Genomic DNA, 22623 nt, shown 5'->3' on the forward strand with positions numbered 1-22623 from the left:
CTCTGTGGATAAATCTGATATTTTTTAAGTATTTTGGCATTTCTAGATAGAAAATAATATCCTTAAGAACAATAAAAAATTCCCCTTAATTTCAACTGTTAATGGAATTTTTTTCTCATCTTGCTCTGCCCATTATGAATTTTAGCAAAATAGGAAACTGAGGCAGTGATAGCAAACTTTGTTTTTATCTACAACTTGGAGAACTCCTTATCATTGACAATGGATATGTTGTAGAATTTTAGAGCCCATCATCAATTTAATAGACTCCTCTTTTCTGGGCTTGTCGAGAGTTGCATTCCACTAATTTGGTTAAGATATTTTAACATCCATTACCAAACACAGTAACAATTTTATTGTTTCATCTTTGACTTAGGAGTTATTTAGAAAATTATAGTTTAATATCCATATAAGAGCATATTTAGTCATTATTCATTGATTGTAACTAAATGGGCCTGTTAGTTAAATTTGAGTATATAATATCCCCTCATCAGTTTCCAACTAGGCAGCTTTCAGTTGAGCTGTTTTCTTACATACCTCTCAAATCTGCTTCATCCACCTACATATCTACATACTTTTCATTTCTCTATGCTCTACTCATAAAAACAAAATTAATACACCCACTGTTATTGACAGTAAGTGCATGCAATGCATTAGAACAGAACTGAAATGCATCACTCCACAAATGGGAACTGTATCATGGAAAATGTTTGAAGTAAAATACTTTGAAAAATGATGCCAGCACCTCTAACTATTAAGAGGCAAATCAATCAGAGAATTGTACAAATATAAGCTATCCCTGTACACAAGTGCAAATGCTGGAGGGTTTCATTTTTTTAAAAAAACCTTACATTGATCTTTAAGATTGAAAACTAAACACTCCCATTTTTGTTTTAGCCACACTGGAAATGGGTAATTTTGAGTAAGTTTTCAAAAATTAAATTTAAAATGTATTATTCAAAATCCATGATCCTAAAATGAAATAATAATAATTTTTAAAAAGCTTCCAGGTGAGGCCTTACTTTGTTGTGTTTGTTTTTGAGACAGGGTCTCACTGTGTGGCCCTGAGTGACGTGGAACACACTTTGTAAACCAGGTTGACCTTGAACTCAAAGATCTGCCTGCCCCTGCCTCCTGAGTGTGTGATGGAAGGCTTGAGACATCACCTGCCTGGCATCTCATTTAGGTCTGGACTTCTGGAGTTACTGAAGGCTTGGAACTTCAGTAATCCTTCTGGGAACTACATCAGTTCACTATTTTTTAAAAGAATCTCCTTTGCTTCATTATGATCATATAATTTTTGTTTTTGTGACAGGAAAATGTTCCCTTTCCAGTGTTGAGTGTAGCACCTCTCAGCAGACAAATTTTGCAGTTGCCAATTAAAAGATACTGTTCAGCAACTTCCCTGCATGATAAACCCACTTTGTCTCTCTCTCTCTCTCATACATCAAAGGGTATTTATATTAAAATTCCCCCAAGGTATTCATCACCAACTGCAAGCCTGGGACTCTGTTGAATTTTTGTTTGCTTTATGAGTTAATGCTGAGAGCTCTGCAGAAGATCTAGGGAAAGAAAGAAAATGGGAATTGTTTTCCATAAAGACTAACGCAAACAGCAGAGATCAGAACACGCTTGTATTTCTCGCTCTGTGCAATCTAACTTGCTTATGATTAAAGAATGATTTTAATTGTCAAACTTTGAAATTTTATTAAATGTTTGCGGCAATGTATTGAATGAATCCCAGACATACATAAATAAACAGACAGCTGTTTGCAAGTTGCATTTTATCAGTTTTGCAAGAGCACAATGTTCTCCCTGCATCATATTCTCAGAATTTGCATCTTATCATCCTTGGCTATCCACTATATACTATGGAGTACTTGAATATCTCATTCTTTGAATTTTCATTTTTGATTGTAAATCAGGTGATGGCTGGCATTTTTCTCTTTTCTCATTTTTTTTCTCTTCTCTCAACCTCCAAGTTTACTTACTTCCATTTCTTCTTGGCTCTAATAATAAAACACACAAAATATTTTACATTTTGGTTTGGAGCTTCAATAATTCATATTTCTTTTGTTAATTACCATAAAATCTAAAGGCAAAAACAAAACCAAGCTTAGTGTTCTATTAAGTTTTTTTTTTAATGTCATTCAAGTCTCCTAGGTTTCTTTTCCATGCTCTTTCAGCGTTGCATTTTAGACAGAAGGTTGGTGAGAGATTGAATTAACACTGCATACAAGTCTACATTTAGAGGACACCCACAATGAATGGAATGAACATTCTATGATATGAAGACAGGCACTTCCATCGTCACTCTGGTATGTCCCTATCAGAATGGACATGTAGCCACAAGGGAAGGCTGGCAATGAGAATATCTCCAGCCCCCTTCAGCTTGTGTCCCAGATCCTCATAGGCAACCAGCTCTTTCCTCCACCGCATCCTGCAACATTTTCCCAAAAGACTCCTGGGGTCGGTTTACATTTCCTTGGTCTTGGCTGCCAGAGCCTCAGAGGAACGGGCAAGTGGCAGCTTGTGTTTTCTGTCTCTTCCCTCCAGCAATCCATCTGTCCACTGGGAAATGTCACAATGGCTGTTCTGTGCCCTAGCAAGAATATGTGTGGGAAGAAACACAAGCTAATCTTTCTCTTTTCGTTCTGAAGATGACAACAACAACCAGAAAGGATGAATTTGGGCATTACTAGTTCCTCAATCAAAAGCAAGTAAGAAAACATACATGCAGTTTATAAAATATTATTCATTTTATAAAGTATTTTACAATATATAGACCTTAAATATAAGTCCTCATTCTTCCTGAGGTATAGACCTTAGTAGACAAATTCAGTTGAATTTGGTAATTTCTTAGTCACTTCGATTTCAAAATTCAGTCACATTTAAAGGTTTTGCTTGGGGTTTTGTTCCAACTCCAGACTCTGTGTGGCTGTTCCTAATTTCTGGGATGGGTCAAGGAGAATGGTAGCTGCCATGTGGCAGCCAAAGAGAGAATACATAATTTCCACAGACCGAATGTAGCTGGGTCTTAAGCCAGTTAACCTGCCTAGGGTTTCACAAACTTTAATGTGCACCCTAGTCACCTGGCCACGTTGGTAAGATGGGATCCTGCCACAGCAGGGATAATACATTTCTAATGAACTCCCAGGGGATGGCATTGCAGTCGATTCTCAGATCATTCTTTCATGAACAAAGTTTTGCTCCCTGGATGCTGGGCTGGTATCTACTTACGTCTCTGTCAGAGGCCATCTGTTGAGATCATAGCTCAGTGCCACGCTCACCCCAGTGGAGTTCAGCAACAAACATATCTTTCTGAAGTTCATCCCCTCACTTGTAGCTAGAACACTTCATGCATTCACACCGTGATCTCTCTGTTTTTCAAGGGCTGTCTCCCACAGGACTGTGCAATGCCCTCCTATGTATCCTTGACACTTAGAACTCTCAAGAAGCAGTTTTCAACCTCCCATGTGAGATGGGGCCTGCCTTTCCCCTAACCACATGGCCCTGAGACATTCTTTTCAGAGCTTTTCTCCATGCCCGGAACCTGAGAAGTACAATGTAGCCCGACATGGATGCTTGGATTCTGTACTACACATAGGTGGTACACGCTCACATTCTGAAGGACTTTTCCATACCCCAAATATTTCTCCTGCTGCTGTCCAACAATTTGGTTTGGGGGAGGGAGCCACTGGGGTACAAAATCAACAATTATGACAGTATTAGGGCACAGAGCACATCCTTAACATTCCAAATACGTCCCTTTCAGACAAAAACCATAGCAAGAAAAGCTGTGACTTAGAAATGCCGAGTTCCTTCAAGGATTTTCATTGTATCATTACTTTCGTTTTCTCTCTCCTCTGTTCCCTTTCAAATTATGTTTGATCACACATGACAATCTAGCCCAAGTTAAGAGAAAATTCAGTCAGTTAAATAATACCATATCAATATTCTCTTGAAGGATAATTTGGTTTGGAAAATGAGGGGAACTAGGAGCTGTCTCCAAAATATAACTGTATGCCGATTCTGGGTACTGACTCACAGTTGAAGTGAAATGAGATTTTTAAGAAGTGTCATCTAAGCTATTTACTCTGGAAAAAGGAAAATAGCTAGTCTTCATGTGAACCTTCTGGAAAGCCCTGGTATAAAAGCTTATGGCATCAGAATATTTTAAAAATACTAGGATATTCACTTAGATATAATACAAGGTCCCTATCTGAATTATTTGTTCTGAACGATTCAATTGTCTGAGGAGTACTTTGTATTCACTGTAACTAATTTCTAAGCAAAGATCTGTCTGTGGTTAGGATCCCTAACAAATGTCTAATCTGAGATTCCCAACATTCCTGTTCCCTCAGTGAGTATAATGTATAACAAGTGGGAGAATACAATCACTTGATACCTCCTTGGCGATCAAATTCATGGACTGCTGGCCTATACCAGCCTACATCTGTCTAAGGTAAATACAGCAAGAGAGAATATCTTATTTGTGCAAAATATTTGCACTGTATTATAGCAAAGAGTAGTTTAGCATATGTAATTATTACAATTACTTTGTTTGATGGATAGGAAAAAAACAATATCAAATGGTTTTCTGATAACACATAAATAGGTAAACCTGAACACCATGAAATAAAGTAATATTAACTTGTCACTGTACTGGGGGACTATTAACTCCCCAGGTCTCATATGTAGTTAAATGATCTTGAATTTTTTTATTTTAAATGTTTTAAAATCTCTCTTGATTTAAGAACTTGTCATTTATTTCCAGGACTACATGGCACATTAAAGTCTCCAGTGGGTATTTACCTGGATATATTTTTTCCGTTTTTGAATATGTTTTTGAAAAAGGAATTCTTCTTCGCCAGGCTGAACCATTATATGATGTTGACATATGTTTATCTGAGAAAATAAAAAAGACTACTAGCAAATATTGCTGAATTCAAACAACTATATTCCAAGAGCATTCTAAAGCTATAAATATCTCAGCAGTAAGAATTATCCTCCACGTGTTTCCTCTACCATTTGAAAACTAAGGCAACAGGGATACAAGTGGGTTTATTAAGCCCACTTAAGTGATCAGCAAGCATGGTTACAAATCTCTTAATTTACTGTTCATTTCCTCAAATAAGGCTCTATCCCATGAGGCTAATCTAGAAGACAGAACAATGTCTGGATACAGTATTTCATGACCTTTCTTCTGTGACTTAACACACTGTCCTACTAATGTTTGGAGAGGCCATAAACTTAAAAGAGAGCAAAGAAGGGTTTGTGGGAGGCCTTGGAAGGAGGAAAGGGAAGGGAGAGATGATATAATTACATTATACAATCTCAAAAAAATAAAGAAAATTAACATTTCAGACAATACAGAACCTACTTTGTAAATATATTTTTAATTTTATTTTAAAGACAACATTACAAAGTTACTTTTGCCTCCAGAAAGTGCCCTCTGTAAAAACAGTGACCACTGAAATCATGAACTTGAGGCCTCAGGAAGCAAGAGCAGGCATACACACACACACACACACACACACACACACACACACAGAATAAGTTGTCTATAAAGACATGATTTTATCTACTCCCTAACATTGTTATATTTGTGTTCTCAGGATTATTACCACACATCTATAGTTCCCAGAGTGTGACTCATAATAATATCAAGAATTTTCTTTTTTGTGTCATTTTTGTGTGTTGATATTTGCATGAATGAGGTACAGCAGAGTCCAGAATAGTGGGTGGCACATTCAGTTCACACAAGTCTAGACTTAGGCAATGCACTGTGCTAGTATGCATTATAGTTTTCATAGCCATGCCAGTATTACAGCAAAAGGAATAAACAGCATAATGCTATAGCAATACAATTAAAATCAGTTTCTTCTGAGTGCATACTTTTTGCTTATACACATCCATACACCATTATAGTCTAAAACGAACAACTAAAGTGAAACATCTACTTAAGTTGTTAAAAGTTTCCAAAAGTTCTGGAGAAGTGGAATTCACAAACTACACAAGGTACAATGTAATACAAAGCTACAATGTAAATTACAGAGAACTGAATGATGTTTTGTTAAGTCAAGAGAACTGAAACCCAGCTTCGAATGAGCACAATTCATCTTGAGCGGGAAGAAAAAGAAATTCTCTCCTGTGGCCTTGTACTTCCTGACATACACCATGCCTTTGCCTATGACATGATGAAGTGATTTAGAAGGGCACCGTGGGAGGGAGGAGAGGTTGTCAGAAATATTGCTGTTAACCCTCACACTAACCCTTTTGGAAAGTAATCAGGATGTCCTCAAGAAAAGACAGGGTGGTCATCTGACAGTAATAATTGAACAGTGCATTTAGTGGAACAAGAAAATGTCAACCACGTAAAAAGAATCCTCCCTAGAGAAATAAAACTGCCCAGGGTGAACAAAGTGCAGTACATGGAGGCGAATCTCTAAGGAGGTACGGTGTCACCTCCTCAGCACCCAGCATGAGGGTTCTTCCACTCCTTTAAATCATGCACGCAGACGTTACAATGATGCTGGTCCAGTAAAAGCAGCCAGAGGAAGAAGTGACTTTCGGGTTTCCATTGGGGGGAAATCCTACACTAAGGCAAAGTGCATCCGTCAATAGTGAACCACATCAATAAAGAACCTCACCTGGGCAGAGGTTGAGTTTGGGCTCCTTGTTGACATCAGTTTTGTTGTAGGACCCAGCTGTGGGCCTGCTTCGGGGAGGGGTGTTCAGTGTGACCGTTCTTACTGCGTCTCTTTGGACATGCACGTAGGAGGTGTTCTCAGCATTTCGGTTTTTATTATGATGATGGTAACTCATTTTATGTTTGGGATTTGGGGTGTGTACTGCTGTAAATCAAGAGAGTAGAGATGAGGGATGAAACAAGCCAGACTCACATTCAAAAAAAGAAAAAAAATACACAGTACATGAAGCATGAGGTGGTAAAATAAAAGAAAATTTAAGCTAAAGAACAGCATTTCAGAGAAGAGCCGGGGTACTCTTTAAAGTAGACTTGAAGTTATACAGCAATAATTTTCCTTGGAGTGGGAAAGATTTGATTTTTAATCTCTGTGAAAATTATGATTAGAAATACCAAACACTTAGATATTCTACCTCTCCGCATTCCAGGGCCAGGAAAGTTCTTTGGTTCATCATAAATCCATTTTCTTTTCTTCACACCTTTAAAATGAGGCTTCCTCACTGGCTGGACATCATTCACTTGGAGGAGATACAAATTTTTACAGTTTTTAAGAGAGATGCTTTTATCTGAAAATTACTGAGGTGATAATTACCTATCTGTGCATTCTCACATCAAGCAAAAGTGTGCCACTCTAAAACTAGTTTTTAGAACAAAGAGTGGCTGGTTTTTACGTGTCAAAAAGAAATCCCCCTTGGAAATACATTAATGAGAGAAAAAAAAAAAAAACCTTCGATAAGTTGCTTTCCTTTAAAAAACGTTTTATTGTTCTCCAAAGGAATGCGTGGGCTCCTTAAAATAGCACAAAAGTGCACTCCAATCATAATTACAAATCGGCACATAATGCTATTCTAAGGTCGTCATTATTATCTTCAAAATGAATCTTTTTGTACTTTTTAAGCCCAAACTACTATTCCTTAATGAGTTGGGTTAATACCTGAAGCACTTTTATTGAATTTCTCCAGATCTTTTTTAAAGTGTTACGAGACTGACTATTCAGTCTGGTAGAGCAGAGCTGACTAGAAGAAAGAAGGTAGAGGCTTCTAGTCATGCTTGTCTCACGTTATGTGGAGACACTCATATCAAAAATTTCTACATACATTCTCAGTTTCTCGAGGCTTCCTAAGGAATGTTTTTCAGAGATTCCTAAACCAATTTTGTAGAGGCATTCTGCTAATCACAAAGGACTACAAGGGAAAACAAGTATCAGTGTACAGATTAGAGTAACCTTCCACTAGTAGGCTAATAAATCTGTGTTTGCCTTAGTTTAAGCTTTCAGCCCTCAGAATCTTTGCCTCCTCCCTATACATCACTCCCAAACTCCCACACCTAAGATGCCACCAGCCAAAGTTATAACAAGTACTATTAACATGAGTTTCCTTCCGGAAGTTATTGTGGTTCTTCTCTCCTTCAGTGTCTGAGAACCAAGAATAGTAACAGGAGTTCAGCAAATGACACAAGGATCAGGCGGAAGGAGAGAAGGGACGAAGCAGAATCCATCAAAGTACCAGCTCAAAGCACCGATGCCCAGGAGAAGCCAGATTGAGAAAAATGATCCATAATAATTACAAAGCTGCCAATGTGTTCCACGATGGTCAAAAACGAACGTGCTGTGGTAATGACTTTCTGCGCAGGCAGTTTACTATTACATGAACATGTACCTTAAACTAGTGGGTATAATTGACCGGGACCTATATCACAATCTGCACTCTGGACTTAGAAGAAAAATATTATTTACTACTTCAAAAGGCAGATTTTTCAAAGCACACTTTTTCGTTTTCTTTCCGTTTCAAATTCTCTTGCAAATAAAAAAAATGTGTCCATAATAAGACAGACAAATTCAAGGTCTAAAAGTGATAGAAGCACTGTCTTACTTGAAGATGGGTTCTCTCTGTACTTCATCCTGATGTTCTCAGTAGCATTTAATATATGTGTGGTAGGGACTAGGTGAGTAGTTAGGGGGCGCTTTGGGTGTAGACTGTCCTTACTCTCTTCTAAAGCAAATGAAGAAAATAAAACGTCGATATTAGTAAAAGAAACACTTCAGATGGGCACACCTGCTACGTATGTGTGTCATTTTCTAGAAAGCCTGGTTAAAATCAACTCACTGACACACTGTCTCTCAAGTACTGATAAAACTTTAAAAACTCAAACTATAGCTATCATTTCCATGCACAAATGGAAATGCACACGAGAGATTTCTGTGTTTTAGCATCCCCGTGAAAATTTTAAGTAGATGGTATATTTTACAGGGAATAAGCCCATTTAAGTTCTCAAGACACTTCATCAACGGGACCATGTTCATTTGACCTGTGCTGGGCAGAGGGGCTATCCATATCCACAAGTATGAGAATGTTCTAAATCTGTGCTGCTTCACATAATAGCCTGTACTCCTATGTGTCTATTGACTACTTGGTGTGGGGGCTAGTGCACTTGAAAAACTGAATTTAGAACTTTATAAATTACAATTAAATTTAGGTATTCATACATGGCTAGCTAGTAGCCTCCAAATTAAATATATAGCTGGGTTTTTTTTTCTCCCAAGAATTTATTTGATTGATTAGGGAAAAAATTAACTCTGAATATGAGACAGATTTACATATAATTTTCCACTAAATAACTTGACACAAATGTCTTTTCCTACACTTCTGTCCACCAGAGCACTCCCAGCTACAGACTGATAGAGTGGCACAAGGCTCAAGAGGAGACATTTACTTTATCTCTGGAATATTCACAGATTGTTGCTAGCAATTATTGTGTAATGGGTAATGTCATTACAAGAATGGATCTCTTTAAAACGTTCATGAACAATGTTTCTAAGGAGATTCAGTCACTCTGTTTTAAGTTGCTAAAAAAGAAAAAAAAAACTTCAAAGGTCTTGGTATTGCCATTTAAGGAGGCCAATAACCTTACAGCTGAAAGAGCCCTTGGAATGTCATTGTCCAAGAGACGAACTTTCCAGACTAGGAAACAGGCTATAAAACTTAAAACAATTAAGCACACAGCCAGTTCAGAGCCTTGGGGTTCTGGTGTCCTATTCAGGACTTTCCAATATATTGCCTTTCTGATTACATTTGGTTTCCATAACAACTAAGATGTTCATTTAATTTATCTGCCCAACCTACAGATGGGTCAGTTTTATCACATGACCCATTACCTTTGACATTTGAGCATTTTGAGGTGATTTCTTTCACTTCAGCTAATGCTTCACTTTCGTCCACTCCAAGAAATATGATCCTCTGTGGAGCATAACAGTCACCTCCTAGAATAAAATTTCACAGTCAGGGACAGCGATAGTAACAAGAGGCACATGACTGCCTTTTAATACACGAATGATCTTCACAATATCTCTGGTGTCCACTTTTGTTTAAACATGTCTCAGATTATGCTGCCCCCCCCCCATATCTCTACACATTCTAACAGAGACACTTAGGCTAGTGTATGTGTATTAGCTATATTATTTGAGTGGCCAGTATGTAAACTGACATATAGATAATTGCAAGAAAGTTCACATATTCAACAAAATTAACTTTCCTCTAACATAGCAATATTTAGAGATATTCACAATAAATGTAACTTATCCTTCATTTGAAAACTCCAGATATATGAAAGCAGTTTGGTTTTCCTTAAAGATCTTCTACATTTTTTCAAGATAAATACATATGCTAGCTTTAAATGCTACAAATGAGATTTATAGGACCTTCACCATGAAATTTATTCTTATTAAGAAAAAATTATCTGTTTTAAATAACCATTTTCCTATGTATGTGTGATGTGTTTATGTATACATGTACATGTGCATGCATTTCTGTGTGTGTGTGTGTGTGTGTGTGTGTGTGTGTGTGTGTGTTACAGTGCAGATCAAAAGACAATCTCAGGTGCTGCTTCTTCACCTCCCACCATGTTTGAGATAGTGTTTCTTGTTTACTGTTGTATTTGTCAGGCTAGCTAACCCGCCAGTTTCCAAGGATTCTCCTGTCTACAGCTCCTATCATGCTATAGAGGTACTTAGATTTCAGACACATGAGGTCGGGCAGTGGTGGCACACGCCTTTAATCCCAGCACTCAGGAGGCAGAACCAAGTAGATCTCTCTGAGTTCAAGGCCAGCCTGGTCTACAGAGTGTGGTCCAGGAGAGCACCAAAGCTACACAGAGAAACCCTGTCTCAAACACACACACATACATACACATACACACACACACACACACACACACACACACACTCACACAAAGATTTCTTTCACATGATACCATGTATGACTTTGTGTAGGTTCTGCAGATTGGAACTTGGGGCCTCATCCTTACCTACCAATTTACCTACTGAGCCATCTCTTGAACCCCTTAGTAACCTCCTTTGAAAATAATATTCAGATGAGGATGCAGCTCAGTCGAGGAGCTCTCACCTAGCAGGAACAAGGTTCTAGGTATATCTCAAGCCCCAGTGTAATAAAAATAAAGAGAACATTAAAAAAATAGTTATGCCGGGCGGTGGTGGTGCACGCCTTTAATCCCAGCACTTGGGAGGCAGAGGCAGGCGGATCTTTGTGAGTTCGAGGCCAGCCTGGGCTACCAAGTGAGTTCCAGGAAAGGCGCAAAGCTACACAGAGAAACCCTGTCTCGAAAAACCAAAAAAAAAAAAAAAAATAGTTATGGAATAACCTGTGAAAAAGTCACACAACAAGATGTCCCCAGGGGTGCGATAGTAACTTATATCTTGGAATGATGATTCATCTAATTGGATTTAAGATCTGTTCATAGGAGGGAATTCATGCCTGGTACTGAAAACCTAGCCAACTATCTGTGCCTGGAGAGGTCATGGAACCTACTTGTTCCACTTTCCTAGACCAGTATAGTTCTTAACTGCATCCTCAGTCTTATTATACATGAATAAGTACAGCTCTCACCTCTCATCAAATAAACTTTTTACAGCAAACAGGGACCATTACAGAAAGCCATGCTGGGCAAAAATGATGAGAACAACTGATAGTGGGGTCCCCAGCCACAAACCTATCTCTAGCATAACCTTTATACCTAAGGCTCAGAGGGCATCATGGAAGAGGGACGTAAAGAGTCAGAGGACCAGGATATTTGCTAGCTGTATTTTCTATATATGACAGCGAAACTTCACTCAGGAAACATCAACATCAACAACGTGGTCGCCGAAATAAATCCTGCACATTGACAGTACCAGTTGTCACATCAACACAGATGGGGAAAATCTTACAAGGCTCCCCCTCTAGATGAAGAGCTACAGGTGATTAATTGCTGCTAAGAGAGGGAGACTCGGTCTTCTCCAAGATGAGGCCTCTGGTAGGTTATCTAATTCCAAGAGGTCAGCCATAAACATATGTACATAGGAGCAACAGGAAGTAGAGTCTGCTGGCTGTATTTATACATACACACCTACATACGTGTGTTTGTGTGTGTAAAATGATAGTAAAGAAAAATAAGTCATGGGCTTGTGAAGGAGTGAGGGGACACAGAGGAGGAAATGGGAGAATGGAAAATGCAGTACTCACGTGAAATTTTCAAAAACTTTTAAATAAAAATAACTAGTTAAATTTAAAAAATTAGACACAGTAATGATGATATAATAATAGCTGACAGATATGGAGCACTTTTCTGTGTAGCAGAGCCTCTCTTGAGTATTTTAAATGACTTATCAAATTTTATCATCTCCCTATACTCTTTCTCCTACTACAACTTTGACTACTAGTTCAGTGCATGTTTACCATAGTTTAGCAGTAAGAACACATTACTGAATCATTTTGAAACATAATGGGTAAAAAAAAAAGGCTCCTCTCACAAATTATATCATATGTGAAGTTTTTCCCCCATTTGAAAAAAAAAATTCTACCTATTATTCACGTCTAGATGTAAAAACACTATTTGCTATCTAGTTAGGGATAGCTTCCATGTTCAATACATTGATTTCCAGAATCATTAAATTCAGTAAACATGCCTCTATTCACCTGGTCATTAAATGCATGTAAATATGTAATAATATATCCTTCAGGTATTTGATGATGTATGTCTACCAGTCATTTTGTTTTCATTTAGCCATAGTAATTATATCCTTTTCTGGCCTCATGAAGTTTACGTAAAACAAATAATAAAAATTTCAGAAGGAATTCTTATTTCTGCTACAGCTTGTACTGGAATACTTTTTCTGCCAAAAAAAAAAAAATAGACATAAAATACTCAAAATTAACTGACCAGTCAGCACCCCCATGCTCAGCCGCACAACGGGTAAGAAGAGTGGAGGCACACAAGAATACATTGTGTCTACAGTCTCCTGACTTTTGTCTAAGGAATGAAGTACCACAGTCATCACAACTCTCCTGACAGTATTTCCGATTCATTCCAACAAGGCATCACCTGTCAACTAGCCTATAAAGAAAGAGTTTACATTTTGAGCCCGTGTAGAAAGTCTGAACCTGAGAGGGAAATCCAAAAGAGGAAGACCCACCACAGAAGTCTCCTTCACTAGATACAAACCTGGATTTCTAACTCACTCACTTGATGTCTATTAAGCGAGAATCTAGAAACCTAGAATCATAACATCTTCAGAGAGGCTACCATCACAAAAGCAAACTGTGATCAAGGACGGTGTGGATGTGGGGGAAATGGAACATTTGTCCATGGGTGGGGGAAGTACAAAACGGTGCAGCTATACTAGTTGTTGTATAGTGGTTAACACAGGTGCCTTCCAAAATGGTGCAGCTACTCTGAAAATCGTTATGGATGTTTCTCACCAAAGCTAGAAATAGCTCTACTACACGATTCATCTATACTATCACTGGGAATATACCCCATATACTCACTATATTGCTCCATAGGTACTTGCTCATCAGTGCTCATAGCTGCTCTATTCACAATGCAAATGAAAATAGCCACAAATGAATTAATGGATCATGTGTGAAAATGTTGTAGGTATATGTATTGGAGTATTATTAAGCTGAAAACAAAAGAAATCCCCAGGTAAATGGACCGAGCTGGAAATAATCATTCTAAGGGAGGTAGGTCACACTCCCAAAAGACAAGCATGTCATGCTTACCCTCACAGATTTGGACATTTAGACCTGTATCTTAAATTTGAGTACTCAAAGAAGTCACATGACCAGTAAGAGACAGTGGGAAGTCGATTTCAAGGGAAGGTGGTTGGAACTGGAACTTAAATGTTTTGAAAGGGAAAAGGAGCACAATGGAACAGGAAGAGTTAAATTTGGTAGGAAATGGAGGGCAGGGTAGAGGAATGAAGGTGAGGAGGAATAAATAACATTAAAGACCTTTGAAAAAGCTATATAGAGATGAATTAATGAATAAGCTTCATAAAATATTTACTTATACACATACATACATACATACATATGTAAAAAGTATTTAAACGGAGCTACCACATAGCTAGAGGATAATGTATAAATTATCAAATAAAAAGTTCAATGCCAGGGATGGGTCCCCTCTTTATGAGTTGTAGGTCTATGAGACATCACTGATCCTCCCAAAACATTGTTGGCAATAGGTCTTGGTTACCGCCCCCCCCCCCCGCCCCGCCCCAGAACTTGATGTAAGATCCTATTGCTAAAGATCATAAGACATTAAGAAATTAAGCTTATGTTGTCTAGCTTTCACAGTGCTGGGGGTTGGTGCTTTGTACACTACAAGGGAAGAAAAGTATCATTAGTCTTACCAAGCTGTAAGCCCTATACACTGCGAAGGTTTGCCTGGCAAGGCTTGCCCACTGGTGAAATGGTGGCACAGATGGTATGGGAGTAGCTAACCACTTTCTCATCAGATTTAAAGAGCACTCCATAACACAAAACGCATGCCTTGTACAGTTAACAGGGCCCCAAACCATGGTTGGCTGGGTCATAGGCCTTAGTGGAGAACCTAGTCCTATTCCTCTGCTAATGGGTAAAGTCATAAACTCTGTGTGTGTGTGTGTGTGTGTGTGTGTGTGTGTGTGTGTGTGTGTGTGTGTGTGTTTCAGTAGATGGAGATTAATACAGAGACTCAAAAGTAGTTGACATGGGAAAAAAATAAGAGATGGTAGAGTGCTCAGCTCTGAATGTGATATCTGTATTATACTCCCTCAACCCAAGGCTCAGCGACAATCATGTGAAAGCAGGAAGCACAATTGTGAAAGGAAGAGGTTGTGGATGTCTGCAGTAAAACAATATTTGCCTGACATGGCAGCACCATTGGGCACACACACACACATACACACACACACACACACACACACACACACACACACACACACACACACTCACACTCACAGAAGCTGTGACTGCATGCCCAAAGCCTGTACCAAGATCCCAGCATGGATGAGAGAGGGGCTCATGAAGTCCTACCCCTCACTGAGGAGCTATTGCAAAGTGAAAGCAGTTGAGGTACAGGGAGTGAATTTTCTTCAGGGATGTGATCCAAGAGACGCTACTACCTATGTTCCAAGAGACAGTCCTGCACCCATGCACATTCAAGCAGACCAAGTGGACTCGGCGAGTTTTCAGGAAGGACACACGAAGCTAGGATGAAAAGTGTGGTCTGGGCAAACGTAAAGGAACTAGCAAGGAGTAAATCAGGGTAGGTTTTATAAAAAGACATTGTATGTATTATGGAACCCTCAAACAATAAAAAGTATCATTGAAAAAATAGCCTTGAGAGTCTCCAACCCTCTTCAGAGGTTTCGACAGCTGTGCACTGCTTGCAAGGCAAAATCTGGAGTTTAAGCCTTCCTAGGGTAGAGAGATCTTAATGACTAAACCAAGCAAGCTCTCAGTTGAAAGCCAGAAAGACTGTGCCTTAGTGTGACTGTCTTGTCTTTGGAATGGCCACTGTAACTTGAAAGACAGGACAAACAATATATCACCTATCATGTCCCTTTCAGTACATAGAGCCTCAAAGTCACACCTCACAGCGGGTGCCCTTGCTGCCCACAGAGAAGCTTCTCCATGGGAAAACAACTTCAGCCAGACATTCTGTAGTATTTCACTTGCAATGTCCAGCATCTAATTAAAACTGAAAAGGTGTACTCAAAAACTCAAATGTTTATCAAAACCAGAGGAAATTGAAACTGATCTAAGTATTGTAAAACAGCAAGGAAGAAAAAAATAGTAACATGACTATTAACCCACCCCCCCAAAATGGTGGGGAATTCTTTAAAAGCTCAGACAGAGAGAAGGTAGGATTTTATTTAAAGGCGTGAGGGGAGGCAAAGAGGAAGCATTAGCAAGACAGCCTTTGGGTCAGCAGGAAGGATCCAGTTGTCTCTAGAGTAACTCATAATAAAAAGTGAACTTTAAGTGGTATCAAGATAGAACCTGACAAAAAGAGAAGTCAAGGTAGACAATAAGCTGCTGAAAATGTGTTCAGTGTCATTAGTCATCAGGGAAATGTGAATTAAAATGAGATATCACAAGCTAGCCAACAGAAGAGCCACAAGGTAGAAACGATGTCTATTGTTGGCACTGCTGGTACTTTTAAAAAACACACAGAGTGGTGAGAAATTAGAATTCTCAGCTGCACACATTCCCCCAACGAGGTGATATGCTCAGCATTCCTGCTTGTGTTTTCATGCAGAGATGGCCACAGGATGGGACTTTCAGGAGGACAACGCAGCATTGTGCCATCTCTTTAATGCAAGGGAAGCTGCAAGGGATCTGAATCCTAACACTGGCACCTGCCAAGTGACACAGCCTGAGCAGAGTCACCTAATGCTTCCAGACTCCATTTTCTCTGCAAAAACATAGACAGTTTAATATTTGCTCATTCAATGTTCATGCTGTCTTTACAGCTGCTGGGAATAATGGGAATCCTTTCTCCCCACCCCACCCCTCTCGTGTGTGTGTGTGTGTGTGTGTGTGTGTGTGTGTGTGTGTGTGTGTTCAGAAAGAAATGCATGAACATATAGAATGTTTTTAAATAGGTACCTATAAATGCATATGTGGACTATCTCCTTATATGCATATATCTATGTATATATATGAAATTTAAACAGCAGTGTCAAAAACTATTGCAACAATCAACAATGTGAACAAATCTCATACAATTAAACTTAAATACTAAACTAAAATACTCAAACTGAAGGAACCCAAACTGTACATTTCCATTTAAATAGCAACTAAATATGTAAAACTAAACTATGGAGGCAAAGATCAGAGTGTGGTTATCAATGAGACGTGATTATGGCCTTTGCTGGTCCTTTAGTGACTGATAATAAAATGCTGATGGAAGTAGTATTGGGATATAACAGAACTTGACAAAAAGAGTATGTTAAGGTAGCCAATAAGTTCATAAAAATACAGCTACACAGATGGGTCTGCATGTGGAATTTTTTCCCAAGCTATGTACCCCAGACTAGCATGCTTCATTAAATTCAAAGTTCAAGAACACATTAAAAATGATAAAGTTAGAAACAATGTTTCACGTGTTTAAATTAAATATGGACTCACTAGCTACAATTGTAAAATGTACCCCTTTTCCTCTCAAGATGTACTATCAACTATTTAGAAGACTCAAATGATCAATTTAGCATATACAGAGACCCCGGGAATGTTTGTAATTGAAAAAAGACTATTTATGGTAGCTGGAGAATCAACAAGATTCACTATTTCAGGAACCCCCTCTCCCAGATGACTGAGAGCTTTAACATCCTCCAGTACTGCTGTTAAACAGTTGGTTATTCACAGTATTATTAGAAAGAATAATGGAAGTGCAACGCCATCCTCACACTTCCTAAGTCTCAAGGAAGCAAGAAATGCATATGAAGGAAGCTGATGTTTTACATGAAAGGGTTAGCTCATCAATGACTAAAAACAACTTTTTCCCAACCAAAAAAAAAAAAAAACCCTGGAAAATAGTAATATTTTGCCCAAGTATAAAATGTCAGCTTTGCTCTTTCTCTCACTAGAGCTAGAACTTGTTTCTTCAAAGCAACCAATGATAACACTGAGTCTACTGCAGATATAGAGGAGGGAGGAGGATGAGGAGAGGAAGAAGAGGAAGAAAGAGAGAGAAAGAGAAAGAAAGAAGGAAGGAAGGAAGGAAGGAAGGAAGGAAGGAAGGAAGGAAGGAAGGAAGGAAAGAAGAAAAAATTAAAATAGCACAAGGGGGAAAGATTGACCGAAGACAATCGCTGAAAACAGGTGAAAATCAGGCCTGTAGAGAGCATCTCCAATGTGCTCCAGCCTTGATTGTATATGTCGGCACTTTTCTCAGCCTCCTCTCTTCTTTGACATATATTCTTCCTGTCAATCTTTTTTCTGCATCAGAAAAAGTTGTCTACATCTTCTCAAGAAATTAGCCTTTCTAACAGAGGAGAGATTTTCTTATACTCTAATGACCAATAGTCTTAAAATATTTAAGCTATGAGAAACAATGATAATGTGTGTCTTGGTGTAAATGATACATATACTTGAATATAACTGCCATAACTTTCTATAAGTGTTTATTAACCCCGTCTTGTAGCTGAAAGTTTTCCTGTGTCCTGCCCAGTCTGCAGCCACTCAGACCCAAGTAAACACACAGAGGCTTATATTAATTACAAACTGTATGGCCTATTGGCTCAAGCTTACTACTGATTAGCTATTACACTTACTACTGACTAGCTCTTACAGCTCCTGCACTTGGCTCTGTGGTAGTATGGAAACACATGTGCTTAATATCTGAATTATATCCTGAAGTTGAACACACACACACACACACACACACACACACACACACACACACACCCAGATTTCTCATAAAAGTTTGAAAACTGGAATATCTTACCCTCTACATGGAGTGTTAATTCTTTTAAGGTATATGGTACAGATGCCAGCCTTTCAGGGCATCTTATTTTATGAGGGATTTCCAAACCTTGCATCAAACAGGAAATAGAAAACAAAACAAGCCGGGCAGTGGTAGCACATGCCTTTAATCCCAGCACTCGGGAGGCAGAGGCAGGCGGATCTCTGTGAGTTTGAGGCCAGCCTGGGCTACCAAGTGAGTTCCAGGAAAGGCGCAAAGCTACACAGAGAAACCCGTCTCAAAAAACCAAAAAAAAAAAAACAAAAACCAAAACAAAAACAAAACAACAACAACAACCACAAAAACTAAGGACAAAACCTCAGCTCCAGAAGTAACACATTCAGAACCATCTAGCTCACCTCCATTTTCAAAAGCAGCAATGTCAGTCCTTGGTTTCCCATCCAGTGATGTTTTTGCCTCGCCTGGCCTGTCCAAGAGGCTAAACTTCGTTGGAACTGTGAGACCATCCCCTAGAAATGGAAGAAATAAAGAGTCACTCCAGCCACCTTTACACTATAAACAAGGTTGTGACAGAATTCATGGTGACAGTTAAGTAGCGTAGACACTAATATATACACAATTTGCGTGATGATCTAGTGAACAATAGATAAGTGCATTTTATTTCAAGCTAATTTTGAGAAATGACAAAAAAAAAAAAGCCATAGTTTGTCCTTTTATTGGGATCGGTAACTAAATGGCAATGAGAAGTTTAAACAATCTTACATTGTTGGGTGAGTATAATATGTTTAGTTTATCTGGTGTTTCATTGTAGTAGTTTTGAAATATTTCTTTTGTTTCTATCTCTTCATGATTAATTTAGCAAACAGCATTAGAGTCATTATTACTGATACTTGATAATTATTCTCTGAAATTTCGTTGTACATATCCAAATAATCTACTTTGAAAGTAAACTGTTGACATCAGAATGAAGAGATACACAGCAGCCTGAAGCAGTGTGAGGGTCTGGACTGGACAGTATGCCAAGAAAGAGTAAATTCACTTTGTGGATATCAGAGGCCTAGCTGGTGAAATTTGTGGAGGGAACCCGTAAACAATCACACTGTTTCAGAGGAAGTTTCCTGATTTTAACATTTATGCTGCAGTTGTGTAAGAACATAGAGCACCATATCTTCACTTGCAACAGTTCAGAAAATAGTAATGGTAGTGTTCACACTCACTCTAACACTAAGTAAAAACCCAGAAGTAGTAAAATATTAACATTTGCTGTCAGTCTAAATCAGGAGTTCTCAACCTGTGGGTCACGACTCCTTTGGGGGTCAAACAACCCTTTCACAGGGAGTTGTCGCCTAAGACCATCAGAAAACACAGATATTTACATCATAATTCATAAGGAGTCGCAAAATTATGGTTAAAAAGCAGCAGCAAAAATAATTTTATGGTTGGGGGTCACTGTAGTGGGTAGCCATTCCAGCTTAGATCTGGAAGTTCCAAGAAGCCCTCCAGCAACAGGTCACCAAAACATGAGGAACTGTATTAAAGGGTTGCAGCATTAGAAAAGTTGAGATCCACTGTTGGAAGTGATCAGGGAGTTCAGGGATTAACTTTCTGAAAGCAATGCAAGGCAATACTTATATGTATACAAATGTATGCATCATTTCTTTTATAATCTTCCCTTTTAAATTTTGACTGGTAACTTTGTCTTTTGTTTTTGTTCGCCTGTTTTAAGGTTTCTTGCATCTAACTAGTACAGGCTGCAGTCTGCTCTACCTTCTGATGGTCTATTGCTGCCACCTCCTGTCAGCCGTTTAAACATCTTGCCACATAGAGGCAGGTCGGCACAGATGCTCTGTTCTGTATCCCTCCGATCATCCTCAGCCATCCTCATCTCTTTTCTCCATTCTCCCTTCTCTCTGCTAGCTCCTCTCTCTGTGTGTCCTCACTCCTTCCTGTCCTCTAGAGATCAGGGAGCAATGACATTCTCTTCTATTGTTACAATACATACACAAGCTCACTCTGAAACCAGGAAACCTGCATGAACTTTTAACACTCGTGGACTTTTATTTAAGTGCCTGCTTTCCTATACACAACACAATGCTCTTTGCCTTGCCTTCAAGGACAAGGTGCTGACCAGAAGCAAACTCAGACTTGCTCAGAAGAAATGTATCATGAAAGAGAGAGTATAGGACTTGTCCATCAAAACTGCCTTAAAATTGCTTGACACAGAACAGACATTCATTCAACAGACACATTCTTCCACTGACATTATTTCGCCACCTCACTTTTGTCCACACTGACCTGGGTTACCCTTTCCACTCAAAATAAAACAGCAAGCTCTGTCTCACAGAAAGATTTACCACTGACACAGAAAGGCACATTATTTACAGAATGCCTATGTGGCATGTGAGGGTCGCCTGTATCTGTGAAGTCTGTTCTTTTTGTGGCTCCTCTGGGGAAACATCATTACTTTAACAGCATCCTTTCATAGGAAATTTGGGTCATCCGGTAAAAAGCTTCCTTCTCACTCACAAACCAGATGTATTATTTATTATTTAATCCTGCTCCAGTGTACACTGCACTAAATAATTCAGGGTCTATTCACTAAGTATCTCTTACATGTCACCTTGAATATTACCATCTTGATTCTTACCTTCCTGCAATTCACTGCCATTTTCCAAAGGCTTTTCTAACTCCTTTTCCGGTGTAGAAGCTACGCTTTTTGATGATGAAATGTCTGGAGGAGCATGGAATCTATAGTATTCACCTAAACTCCCGTGAGAAGAGAATAGTTAGCATGTGGAGCATATCAACCATTGGAAATCCCACAATTGTTTGATTTCTTACCAGATTTATAACACATCTCCTTTATTGCTCTTTTCTCTTCAATTTCTTCAGGTGTCTTTGTCCATAAACTAGAAGCATCTATAGGATATATTTTTTAAAAATTAAATTGTCCCAAATTCAAATAATCTGAAAATTTGTAAATCAGAAAGAAAAAATCCCAAATATTGTTTTCATAGATAAACTGTTCTTCATCTAATGTTTGAAATAAAATAAATAAACAGATAAATAAATAAGAAAGAGCAAACTCATATTTCAAAATGCTTCCATGTTTAGTATTTGAAAGAATCATCTAAGAGAAATTATATATTTTATGCTCTAGGTCCTGAAAGGAGAAGCTGAAAGCACAGGCTTGCTGAGATGCTATGTGGTAGAGCATGTGGGCACGAGAGAGCAAGAAATGATAACAGGCAAAAAGAACAGTGACGACTTCTGTGTATTTGCTATGACAGTTGGTACCCACAGAGAGATGCATTCCAGGGCAGAGACAAAGTAAATTTGCGTTTTCAGGTGTTCATCTGGAGTTCATCTGAATGGCTCCACTGTGCCGTGATGATATGGGGAAAAAGGGAAGGACCATGATGCAGAGCACATGGGCCCAAATTCTCTCCACACTCCTCTACAGAATATCAGGGATGCTGTTGACGACAGTACTTTAAATTCCAAGCCACTCCCTGGATCCTTAAAACTCCAAGGAGTAAATGTTATGAGACACAGATGTATGTACATCAGTGTCACAGCGGTTGTCTCTTATGAGGCTATCTGTAACAGCTCTGTAAGTACATGCGCTTAATTAAACATGACTTATGTCTCCCAGCCATCATATGACAAAACCTCTTAATCCAAAGAAGCATAAGCATATGTAGACAGAGAATACATTAAAAAATAAAATTCATTTCTTTAATAATATTAGTATTTTCTTAACAAAATCTGGTATGTATGTTGCATCTTAAGCCTCTAATTGTTGAGGAGTATATAGAAAATAGTGTGGGTTTTTACATGTGTATTGTAATCCAAGAAAGGGGGTACTAACCATTTTGTTCCTCTTCTTCCTCCTCCTCTTCTTCAAAGTTAGTTTTTAAAACTAATGGATTATGGATAGGTCTTGATACATTCTCCATGGGTTTCAGAGGTTCCTGACTCTGGCTTGGGGGTGGATTTCCTTCCTGACTTTCTTTCTGTAAGGTGGTGTCTACAGAGAAAACACAATGCTTTAGTCTGTTCAACCACTATTACTAATACATTCAGTAACCAACCATTCTTTTTGTTGTTATTTTTATTTCTTGAAAAAAAAAAACAGAAATGGTTTCTTGTCTTCTGGATGTGATAGA

At 38.6% G+C, this 22623-nt stretch overlaps 1 protein-coding gene across 5 annotated transcripts in view; it reads right to left on the reverse strand.

Annotated features, from left to right (window-relative positions):
• Positions 1-1762: 1762 nt before the first annotated feature.
• Positions 1763-22623, reverse strand: part of C18H12orf50 (chromosome 18 C12orf50 homolog) — a 34274-nt gene continuing 13413 nt past the window's right edge. For 2 of the 5 annotated variants that reach the window (XM_037196792.1, XM_037196790.1), the window contains exons 4-13: positions 22326-22484; positions 21296-21373; positions 21102-21215; positions 18853-18963; positions 9861-9965; positions 8578-8697; positions 7120-7224; positions 6651-6854; positions 4813-4905; positions 1967-2006 (exon numbers count right to left, since the gene is read on the reverse strand). In XM_037196792.1, the coding sequence (XP_037052687.1) occupies positions 1981-2006; positions 4813-4905; positions 6651-6854; positions 7120-7224; positions 8578-8697; positions 9861-9965; positions 18853-18963; positions 21102-21215; positions 21296-21373; positions 22326-22484 (1115 nt within the window). In that variant the 3' untranslated portion in view covers positions 1967-1980. Of the gene's footprint in view, positions 2007-4812; positions 4906-6650; positions 6855-7119; positions 7225-8577; positions 8698-9860; positions 9966-18852; positions 18964-21101; positions 21216-21295; positions 21374-22325; positions 22485-22623 lie in introns of all 5 variants that reach the window. The other 3 variants (XM_028889974.2, XM_028889976.2, XM_037196791.1) reach the window with 3 other exon arrangements.

This window comes from Peromyscus leucopus, chromosome 18, assembly GCF_004664715.2.
Source record: "Peromyscus leucopus breed LL Stock chromosome 18, UCI_PerLeu_2.1, whole genome shotgun sequence".
Taxonomy (NCBI): Eukaryota; Metazoa; Chordata; class Mammalia; order Rodentia; family Cricetidae; genus Peromyscus; species Peromyscus leucopus.